At 35.8% G+C, this 11,002-nt stretch overlaps 2 protein-coding genes across 2 annotated transcripts; both read left to right on the top strand.

Moving 5' to 3' along the window:
• Positions 1–378: 378 nt before the first annotated feature.
• Positions 379–1,732, top strand: LOC110719477 (pathogenesis-related protein-like). The gene has a single exon (XM_021898431.1). It carries the CDS (start codon positions 851–853, stop codon positions 1,541–1,543), a length of 693 nt encoding a protein of 230 aa, XP_021754123.1. The 5' UTR covers positions 379–850; the 3' UTR covers positions 1,544–1,732.
• Positions 1,733–4,314: 2,582 nt separating this feature from the next.
• LOC110719475 (alpha-amylase/trypsin inhibitor-like) lies at positions 4,315–5,523 on the top strand. The gene has a single exon (XM_021898430.1). The coding sequence runs from the start codon at positions 4,761–4,763 to the stop codon at positions 5,448–5,450; it is 690 nt and encodes a 229-aa protein (XP_021754122.1). The 5' UTR covers positions 4,315–4,760; the 3' UTR covers positions 5,451–5,523.
• Positions 5,524–11,002: the final 5,479 nt, after the last annotated feature.

The following is an 11,002-nucleotide window of genomic DNA, read 5'->3' as shown; positions in this document are numbered from 1 at the left end:
ACATAAAATTACCAGAACTAAGTAACTAACACCATCATCAATCATTTAAACCTCAGATTATACACAAATGAAACCAAAATTGATCAAGAAAGTTTTAATTGATTAAAGTTTTAGAATAATTAAAAGCCCTAAGTAGAGAAAAGCAGATTGATTTGGGAAGAATTAAATCGAATTAAAAACATAATCAATTTTTATTCATGATATTTGCAGAAAATCAAAATAAAGAGTAATTGATACCTTCATTGTTATTTGTGTTTGATTCCGATTCAAAAACCGATTTGTTGAGACAATTGCAGCAGAATTTCTCAATTGATGAATTTGCATCATAATTTCGGCGACGATGTTCGCAGAGGAGAGAGAATATAGTTCATTTTTTTTAACGAAGGAATACTGGATTAGAAGGGGTTTTGTTATAATTGGGCTTGATAGGTGTGGGCCGGGTTATTTTCTTCAGACAACAGCACGTGAGGACAAAGGTCCACCCAAGAATTTTTACACTAAAACCAACAAGAGTTGGATCAAGTGATAAGCAGATTAATGTTGCTTAAGGAAGGTCTCGAGTTCGAGCCTCACCGAATATAAAAAACTTTTGTTGGGAGACTCACCCATCACAGGCTAAAGTGTGCAACCCAAGTCATCGGATTGAAATGTAGTCAATCGGGTGGGGCAAACTAAAAAAAAATGTATTTAGAAAAAAATATGATCAAATTTGTGACTTTAACACGGTACAATCTCTTGTGACTTTTCTTCCCCTCTTTTCCTATATAAACCAAATTATCTCAACTCTTAAACACACCATCAACAAATCAAAATCCAAACTTCAATTCATTCAATAAGCAAGTCTTCCAAGATGAGCCCCTCCTTAAGACCCCTCCTCATTTCCTGCCTCGTAATCATACTAGCTTCCGCAATCTCCACACCCATCCGCGCAGCCACCTTTACAGTTAAAAACCAATGTGGCTACACCGTGTGGGGCGCTGCACTACCCGGTGGTGCAAAGGAAATGCCCTCCGGTGACACATGGAATTTCGATGTCGATCCCAGCACGTCTGCTGGCCGTGTTTGGGGTCGTACCGGATGCACCTCCAGTGGGTCCAACAGCCTTAAGTGCACCACAGGAGACTGTGGTGGTGGGCTATTCGACTGCGGTACAAACTCTGGGGCACCCCCATTAACCATAGCTGAGTATACTTTAACAAACACACAGGATACCATAGATATATCTTTGGTTGATGGGTTTAATGTACCCATGAGTTTTAAGGCGGCTAGTGGATGCGACAATACCCCCTCTTGCGCTGCTAATGTTCTCGATTCGTGTCCTTCCGACCTTAAGGTTGATGGTGGGTGTTTAAGCGCTTGCAATAAGTACAATACTGATGAATATTGTTGTAGGAACCAATATGAAACAAATTGTCCTCCAAATAACTACTCCATGATTTTTAAGAATTTGTGCCCACAAGCTTATAGTTATGCTAAGGATGATCAAACTAGCACCTTTGTTTGCCCTCATGGTACCAACTATGTAGTTACATTTTGTCCTTGATGTATAATATGGAGGTGGTATGTATAGTACTCCTTATATATAGTTTATCAAGTATGTTGTACTGTATATTAAATGAATAAATGTAATGCTATCCTATTGTATTAATCTTGCTTTCAATAATGTGTCACTAAAGTAAAGCTCATGTATATCAAGAATGAATTTAACAAAGTTTTTGTTACATTTAAAACACGTTGTTACCTGATCGGGACTTATTACATGTAAATAATTATTGTAGTTACATAGGCCAGACTCTTGGAGGAGAGGGACCCAGATCTTTGCTTCAAGGTCATAAGGTCGAAAAAACTAGCATTACCGAGTTCTTATGTAAACTATATATGAAATTGTCTGATATTTGGCCGATCCATGGAGAATTAAATCGGTTAGAAATCACCAATTGTAAATTTAAAATTGAACCTAAATGACTTATTTATATTGACCTCAATACCAAACTAACCGAATTATATTGGATTGTATGTGACTCGTATCCAATGTTGAGCTGACCATTAGCTTGACAACTCAACGCTAAAGCGGAACAAACTAAACCCGATCTTGAATTACTTCAATCCAGGAAAAATAAGTTTGAACCGATTTTTCAAAATATGTGACCCATTCATTATACACAAACCATGCATCTGTAATCCGTGACTCATTTATCATGAGTCGTTTACAACCTATAACCATATTTAAATCAACCTAAAGCCCAACCCAAGTTAAATACATTCAGGCCCAAAAGCCCCAAATTATGCCTTATACTTGATTTCCATAATCTGTACATCTACTTTAAGTCCCCATAGGTTCCAAGCTTCCAGCATTTGATACTGAGTATTTTTAACTTAGGTTATCAATAATTAATTAAGTATAAATTTATAATACAGTAATATTCATTGGTACTAATTTATGTTTGAATGGTTTTATCATAATATATACCAAAATAATTCTTTATTAGTACCAACAAATGCAAATACGAGAATTTTATTTTTATTTGTATTGATAATAATAATTATATAGATACAACTTACCATCAACTGATCAGCATTATTATATTCATTAAAGATTCCAGCTATGATCGGCTCAGAATTTCTCTTTTATACTCCACCAAATGTTGAATACTACAATACTTTTTTTTTTTAGTGAACAACTAAGCGTGTCTTGTTCTTCACCTTAAAATTTTAGATACTTCGTATATGATTTGAATCTAAAAGATATCAACTATCAACTCCATTTCTTAATTTAGTATTGTGACATCTTGTTAAATTGATTTAATTGTATGCTTTTAAATTATAATAATGGTTCAAATGTGTTAGGAAGGTTATAAATTTCAAATAGAGTATTTTTCTAATTATTTTGACATAAAAAAGTTTAACCTGTATTTATGTTGGCAATAAAAGAGATACTTGATAAAAAAATAAAAAATATATCAATTTTTGATTAGGGATTGAGTCAAAATGGTGTAAAAATAAAATGTCTTGTTTTCCCTAATTCATTTTTATTTAATTTCTCTTGGTATGTCTAAATTTCAATGTAAATAAAACTTATCTTGCCATGTCGCATTTGTTACTCCATAACAATCAAATTATATTATAGGTAAAGATCAACAAATGAACAATCTATTGAATAGTTGTATCTTTTGTTATCTCATCTGACCCGCTTATTACTTCAATCGTACGCGTATATACTTCTTACATTCTTTTACATTTGAATATGAAGCATAGATTTTACTGTTGATATCTTTAACTATGGAGTATACATTATTAACAATAATATAAAATTAATATTTTGAAAATATAAGTTAATTATACAAGAAGTAATTTCGACCAATCCAATAGCATTACACTCCCTTCTATGTTTTTTTTTTTTTCTTCCAAAATTTTTATACTTTTACTAATCCAGGCCAATAATCCAACAATCTTAGGTAACAAATGAGTATGTTCAATCCCAGATTAAGAGAGAGGCTATTAGAGAGAGAAATTTTCACTCCGTATTACTTACATAAGGAAACTTTTAACAAACTATCTTGATATTTGCGCTTGTAACAAACTCACAAATATCTAGTTAGCATATATTTGGGCTGTAATCATAAATAGCTTAACAAAGTACTCGTATTACAGCAGTAAAATATGAATTTGTCAGTCAAATTAAAGTATAATAGCGAAAATAATATCAAAACGTGAAAATAATGAAGAAATTTTACAGGATAGTGCCGACACCGTTAGAATTTGTCCACTAAAATATGTTACGCTGTTAATTCTCCATTATTACGCATATCGGCTTACTCTCCATAACGGCCTTCATTACGGCCACGTGGAGAGGTGCTTCCGACCACGTAGGCACCTGTTGTCTATAAAGTCAACTTGCCACCTATGTCGATAGGTGGCACTAGCTTGGTTGTTTTCTTATAAATATTCAAACATAATTCATTATTAAGGTACAATCTTTATCTCTCTAACTCTCTCTCTCTTAAACACTTTCTCATCTCTTCTTTATTCTTTTCATAAAATTGGTGACTTTAGCATCGGAGCGGTTATCCCCGGATAATCCCCCAAGTTAGCTAATTTGTATTGACTGTGCAGGTACTTAATTGGCCGATAAACCTTTACGGATTCCAAGACTCAAGTTGCCGGAGCTCACCGGAACAGAAACACATCAACATTCTATAATTGTTTCCTTAAGACTTAGGTCTAGCTTGCCATTATGTAATTGAATTGCCTTAAGTCTGATCTATAGCTTAAATTAACATATAGTATCTATCTAGGATGACTTAAGAACACCCTAGTTACGACTTACGAGTAGTAGTAACCAGAAATTATGACTATAATATGATAATGATAGCATTAATAATTGAATATAACGTAGTATAAACGACCCATCGCTAAAGTCTAGTCCATACTGGTGGGCGCATCAAGTCGGTATGCCCATAATTAGCTTCAAACTGTCCATCACACAATAGTACAGTATGTTCCACTATGTTGTTAAAACGACCTATAATTTGACCTTGACTCAATATTATATTGAAATTCCACAAAAAAAAAATAAAAAAATAAAAAACGTACAACACGTATTATGTATATCTACAAAGGCCTCCACAATTTTCTTTGGATATTACGATCATTTGTGACTTTTCTTCCCTTCTATTCCTATACAATCTAAAACAATCTCAACCAAATACACACAATCAACAAATAAAAATCCAAACACACTTCTTTTCAATCTTTCCATCATGATCCCCTTGAAATCACTCTCCATTTTCTGCGTCTTCATAGTCCTTGTTTCCCTTATCTCCACATCCACCCATGCAGCCACCTTTACAGTAACAAACAACTGCCCTTACACTATTTGGGCCGGCGCAGTACCCGGTGGTGGCAAACGTATGAATACCGGTGACACATGGACTGTCACCGCCAACCCTGGCCAGACCGGTGGCCGAATTTGGCCCCGCACTGGGTGCACACCTAGTGGGGCCAATGGGCTCAAGTGCATCACAGGAGACTGTGGTGGGGTACTCCAATGCACAGCTTATGGTACACCCCCTAACACCTTAGCTGAATATGGCTTAAAACAATTTAACAACTTGGATTTCTTTGACATTTCCTTGGTTGATGGGTTCAATGTACCCATGAGTTTTTTGCCCGTAAATGGTTGTAGCAAAGGACCCACTTGCAAGGGTGACCTTATCGGCCCGTGCCCTGCTCACCTTAAGGCCCCGGGTGGATGCAACAACCCGTGCACTGCGCTCAAAGATGATAAATATTGTTGCATAAATAGTTTCAAGGATAATTGCCCTGCAACTGATTTATCTAGGTATTTTAAGGGTAAGTGCCCAGATGCTTACAGTTATCCTAAGGACGATGCTACTAGCACTTATACTTGCCCTTCTGGTACTAATTACAGGGTTACATTTTGTCCTTGATTCAAACTAAAAGTGTTGTACACTTGTACTATCATGAATAAATAATGGAATGTTATCCTAAATTCCTAATTAATACGTACTTTTATTCACAATGCATAAACCATTTTGAATTTCACAATTACCAACTAATCATCACTAATGATTTTTTTTTATTTAGCCTTTATTTCGAAGTATCAAATAAAATTAAGAAAATGTTATATGTAGCCCTAAAGGTTATGTATAAGAAACTAAAAGAGGTAAGTATTAATGAAATATATTCATTTGTACGTGATTTTGTCATGCATTCCTAAACTTATACCAAAAAAGGAAAGATATTAAATACTTATTTCAATTTGTAACCCTAAGGACTACATATAACATTATCTATATAATTATATAAATGAACAATCCATATAAATTATGAACATGCATCAAAATAACCTTGAACATTGTTTATTTGCTGGCAACAGCCGAGTGTATCATAACACTATTGGCTTAGGATTAACTTTCTAGTTGGGCCTGCTGTACAGTAGCCACCACAATAAATTACTTTTTTTTTTTTTTTTTTTTTTTTGAGATTAATTGATATCAACAACTAAAATTTATGTGTTAAATATTCTTGTGTGAAATGTCTTACATACTATAGTATCATGATATCTTAGCTTGTTATATTTGTTTCATTTGTTACATATTTTTTTGTATGAAAATGAATATTAATGGTTGTACTCTGTAATATGAAGTATATTAGGAAGGCTATAAAAATTTAACTAGAGTAAATATTTTAGGCTATTTGAAAACTGTCCTTTGAGATAATTAAAAAAAAAAAAATAAAAAAAAATTAACTGCAGGTACTTTAATTTAAAATTCTTTTATGTACTCGTATAATTATCGTCTTTGGATTAGTGAATGTGTCAATTCAATCAATAATGTCTTGTTTCCCCTAAATTGTGCATGTTTTTATTTCTCTTGTATGTGATCTATTTTTAATTGTACAGTTACGGAGTTTTGTTTTGTTTTGTTTTTTTTTTTGGCAAATTCAATGTAAAGCTTATCTTGCAATGCATGTGACATTTATTATCCATCAATTTATAGCAAGAGAACAAGTGAACAATCTCCTTTACATATAGTTAGAGGTGGCCAGTGGGCCGGGTTGGACCCAGCCCACCCTAACTCGCACGGCTGGTGGGTCACGTGGGTCCGACCCGGTTTCAATCCGGCACAGCCCGGCACAGCTCGGATTTAATCCGGGTTGTGTCGTGGGTCCAAAATTTTCGACACAACCCATTTCAACCCAGCTCAGTTTAACCCGTTTGATTCGACCCAAATCGCACAACCCGTTTTGACTCATTTAATTCGACACACCTAGCCCGTGAACCCACCTAACCCGACCCACCTGGCACAACCCAGCCCGCACGGCCCACCCGCACGAATGACCCACCCAACCCGCACGAGCCAACCCACCTAACCCGCACGCATGACCCACCCAACCCGCACGCATGACCCACCCAACCCGCACGGCCGGCACAACCCGCACGGCCCGCACAACCCGCACGGCCCGCACAGCCCGCACAATTCGCACGACCCGCACGGCCTAACATCCATTTAAAAAAAAAAAACGGCTAGTTTTTTGTATCTAACGGCTAGTTTTTTGTATCTAACGGCTAGTTTTTTAAGTGTATGATCATCCATTCTATTTTTCCTATAAATACCAATTCCATTTCACTCAAATTTCCACACAAATTCAAGCTTTCTTTCTCTCTTACTTAAAAATTCTTATTGTTCTCAAATTCTCAAGTGTTATATAGAGTTATATTTTTGTTAAAAAAAATCTCCTTAATATTATTATTAGTATTCTTAAGATTCTAAAAAAAAAAAGTTCTTCTCCATATTATAATTAGTAATCATACAAAAAAAAAATGAGCTCAAGAGGAGGAATGGGAAGGAGTCAAAGTGGTGGTCGAAGTGGTAGCCAAAGGAGTGGTGGTGCAAATTTTTCGTATGAAATTAATACGGAAAATTTAAACCAATTTGTCAATGAATATGGAGATTATGGTTTAGGAGATAGGCAAAATATTCAAACGTCTCCACCACAACATTTCTCCCACGAGTCCCACCAATCATCAAGTTCAACTATGCCACCTCCATCGCAACCAACATCTCAACCTTCATCTCAAGGTAATTTCTAATTAAATTTTTATTGTTATGAATATTTAAAAAAACTATTATTAATGATTATAAAGTTAGTTTAGTTTCCAATTTTCTATGATTTACAATTAGTTAATTACCATGAAAAATGCGTTTAAATAAGTATAATTAAAATATTTAAAATTTAAAAGCTTATTTTCATGAATAGCATTTAAAAATTAATTTTAATAATTTGATTTATGAAAGGTGGTGGCGGTGAAAGTAGAGGTCGAGCACATTTTTCTTGGGTGTGGAAACATTTTGAACGAGTTGAGGTCACACCCCCGGGATGGCAACCTGGTCAACCAAAGAGGTTCACGTGTACATGCCTAGTTTGCAAGGCGCTAGGTGCAAATGTCAAGTCATATAATTGGAAAACGGGAGATGGAACCGGAACCTTGAGTCGGCATTTGCAAAATAAACACGACTTGTTCGAAAATGGCCCCCGTCCTTCGGGGGGTGGCGTCCAAACACAATTGGGTGGATACATGAACCAACCCGGCGGAGGTACACCTTTCATTTATAATAAAGATAGAATGATTGATGAAATGAGTAATTTAGTTATTGCTAATGAATACCCTTTTAGTTACGGTGAAAATGCAAACGTTGAGCATTTTAATAAAGTTGCATTACAACCTGCATTTACTCGTGTCCCCCGAAATACCCTAAGACGTTATACACAAACTTCTTATTATAAGTATAGGAGTGGTTTGATTGAATTATTTCGTACTTTTGATGGTCGTGTTAGTTTTACAAGTGATACATGGACTTCTAGTTTTGGCGAACCTTTTCTTTGCATTACTGCTCATTGGGTGGATGATGATTGGTTTATTCAAAAACGTATACTATGTTTTCAAGCTATGGAAGAAAGGCATACCGGTTTTAACATCAAAGTTCGTATTTTGGATTGTTTAAAAGAATTTCACTTGAATAATAAAGTTTTTTCTTTGTCTCTTGATAATGCAACTGCAAACACAAAGTGTATTGACTATTTGAAAAATGACTCCGAGTTGAATTTGTTGTTGGGTGGTAGTCTCTTGCATGTTAGATGTTGTGCTCATATTTTGAATTTGTCTGTTCAAGAGGGTCTCGCTGAGTTGCAACCATTGCTAAACCCAATTAGAACAATTATAAAATGGATTAGGATTACTCAGTCAGTTAGAAGAAAGTACATAGCTATGTGTAAAGAGAGAGGTCTTAAGAAAAGACAATGGTCTATTGATACCCCTACCCGTTGGAATTCTACTTTCAAGTTGTTGAGTGATGCTATAAAGTATCGTGATATTTTGACCCAACTTTACAATGAGACTCGTGTTGATCCTACTGAGTTAATAACCGAAAGTCATTGGACTAATGCTTCTTTTGTTCGTGATGTTTTAAATGCTTTTGATAGTGCAACTCAGATTTTCTCTTATATTTATGAGCCTAACGTTCATTTAGTCATAATTGAGTGTGTTAAAGTTGTTCACACCATCGAAGAGCATATGAAGATTGATGGACTTCGTCCCGTTCTTGATAGCATGAAACGTAAGTGGCATACTTATTTTAGTGAATTTCCAATCATTTATGGAATTGCTGCTATTCTTGACCCCGGTGTCAAAGCTGAAGGTTTGGAAAATCTTTTAGAATTTTATTATACAAGTTTAAGTATCGATTATGATGTTAGTGAATATATTAACAAATGCAAATCTGTTTTGGGAGACCTTTATGATCATTATGCATCTATTTATGGTTTTGATTTGGCAACACCAACTACTACTAGCACTTCCGATTCTAGATTTGGTTTTCTTGATAAAGTTATGAAAAAAAAACACAAAGCATCTACATCATTCTCATCATCATCTTCTTCAACACTTGCTATTAATGATTATTTGTCATATCAACATGAGACCAACAACAACTTTCAAATTATAAAATGGTGGCAAGAACATAAAAAAAGTTTTCCTATATTGGCGAGAATTGCAAAAGATATACTTGCAGTTCCCGCTTCATCTGTTGCTTCCGAGTTTGCTTTTAGTGCAGGTAGAAGAGTGTTAGATGAAAAAAGATCTCGCTTAACTCCGGAAAGCATTCAAATTTGTGTTTGTAAGAAAGATTGGGATCAAGCTGAAAGAAGAACTCAAGGTTTAAAGGAAGACGAAGACGATGAAGATGATCCTGTGATGATATTGGAGTCGTCAACGGATGATGCAGCTTCCGGGGATGATGATGCAACAAACATGGGTGGCTAGAAAAGTCTAAATCAGGTACGCTAAGAACTACGTGGGCTTTGATTCTTTCGGGATACGTAGGCAACTTATTTTTCGAAAATTACAATTTAATTGCAAAATTAAATTTTAGTTTTCTAAAGATAGGTCCAAGCCCCCCCCCCCAAATTTCAAAAGAAGTACAATATAAGAACTACGCTGGCTTTGATTCCTTATTTTATAATATAAGGATACGTAGGCATCTTAATTAAGAGCAAGCCATCAAATTGTTAATTTTGTAAAAATTAAAACACCACACAACCCACCCGACCCTAACCCACGAACCCACCCGACCCTAACCCACAAACCCACCCGACCCTAACCCACCTAACCCACAAACCCACCCGACCCTAACCCACTAACCCACCCGACCCTAACCCACCTAACCCACAAACCCACCCGACCCTAACCCACTAACCCACCCTTCGACCCACCCTAACTCACTAACCCACCTTGACCCGTCTAACCCACGAACCTAGCTCGACCCACCCATGACCCGTCTAACCCACAAACCCAGCTCGACCCACCCACGATCCGTCTAACCCACAAACCCAGCTCGACCCACCCACGACTCGTCTAACCCACGAACCTAACCCTGGTGTGTCCAACTTCTCCGACCCAACCCACGACCCGGCCCACCCTACCCTACGTGTGTCGTGCCGTGTGTCATGAAACCCCAACCCGCGACCCACCTAACCCTAACCCAGCTCGCACGACTCGCACGGTGGACACCTCTACATATAGTTGTATCAATGGCGATTCATGTCATCTCATGTGGCCCACTTATTACTTCAATCATCAATGTACTACTTCCATTTCATATCCCTTACCTTATAAAAAGTTTAAAACTCTTATAATTTGCCCCCATAAATTCAAAAGTTTTAAAAATGTCTCTTGAATCCCCTAAATTGATTAATTATACTAAATTGGTATAACAATTTTTCTCACTTTATATAGCATAAAAACCATCGATAATTGTAACGATTTATTATTAAATATATAAAAGATTATATTTTAAAAAAAGCCAACAACCTTAAATATTTTTATTAATAAAGAAATAATGGCCATAACCACAAAATGTCGCACTTAAAACTAAATGGATCACAAAGTATAGAATAGACAAACAAGTTACAAGTATAAATA

Source organism: Chenopodium quinoa, unplaced genomic scaffold (assembly GCF_001683475.1).
Source record: "Chenopodium quinoa cultivar QQ74 unplaced genomic scaffold, ASM168347v1, whole genome shotgun sequence".
NCBI classification, from domain to species: Eukaryota; Viridiplantae; Streptophyta; class Magnoliopsida; order Caryophyllales; family Amaranthaceae; genus Chenopodium; species Chenopodium quinoa.
The sequence above is the reverse complement of the archived record's forward strand: the minus strand, read 5'-3'. Positions and strand labels throughout refer to the sequence as shown.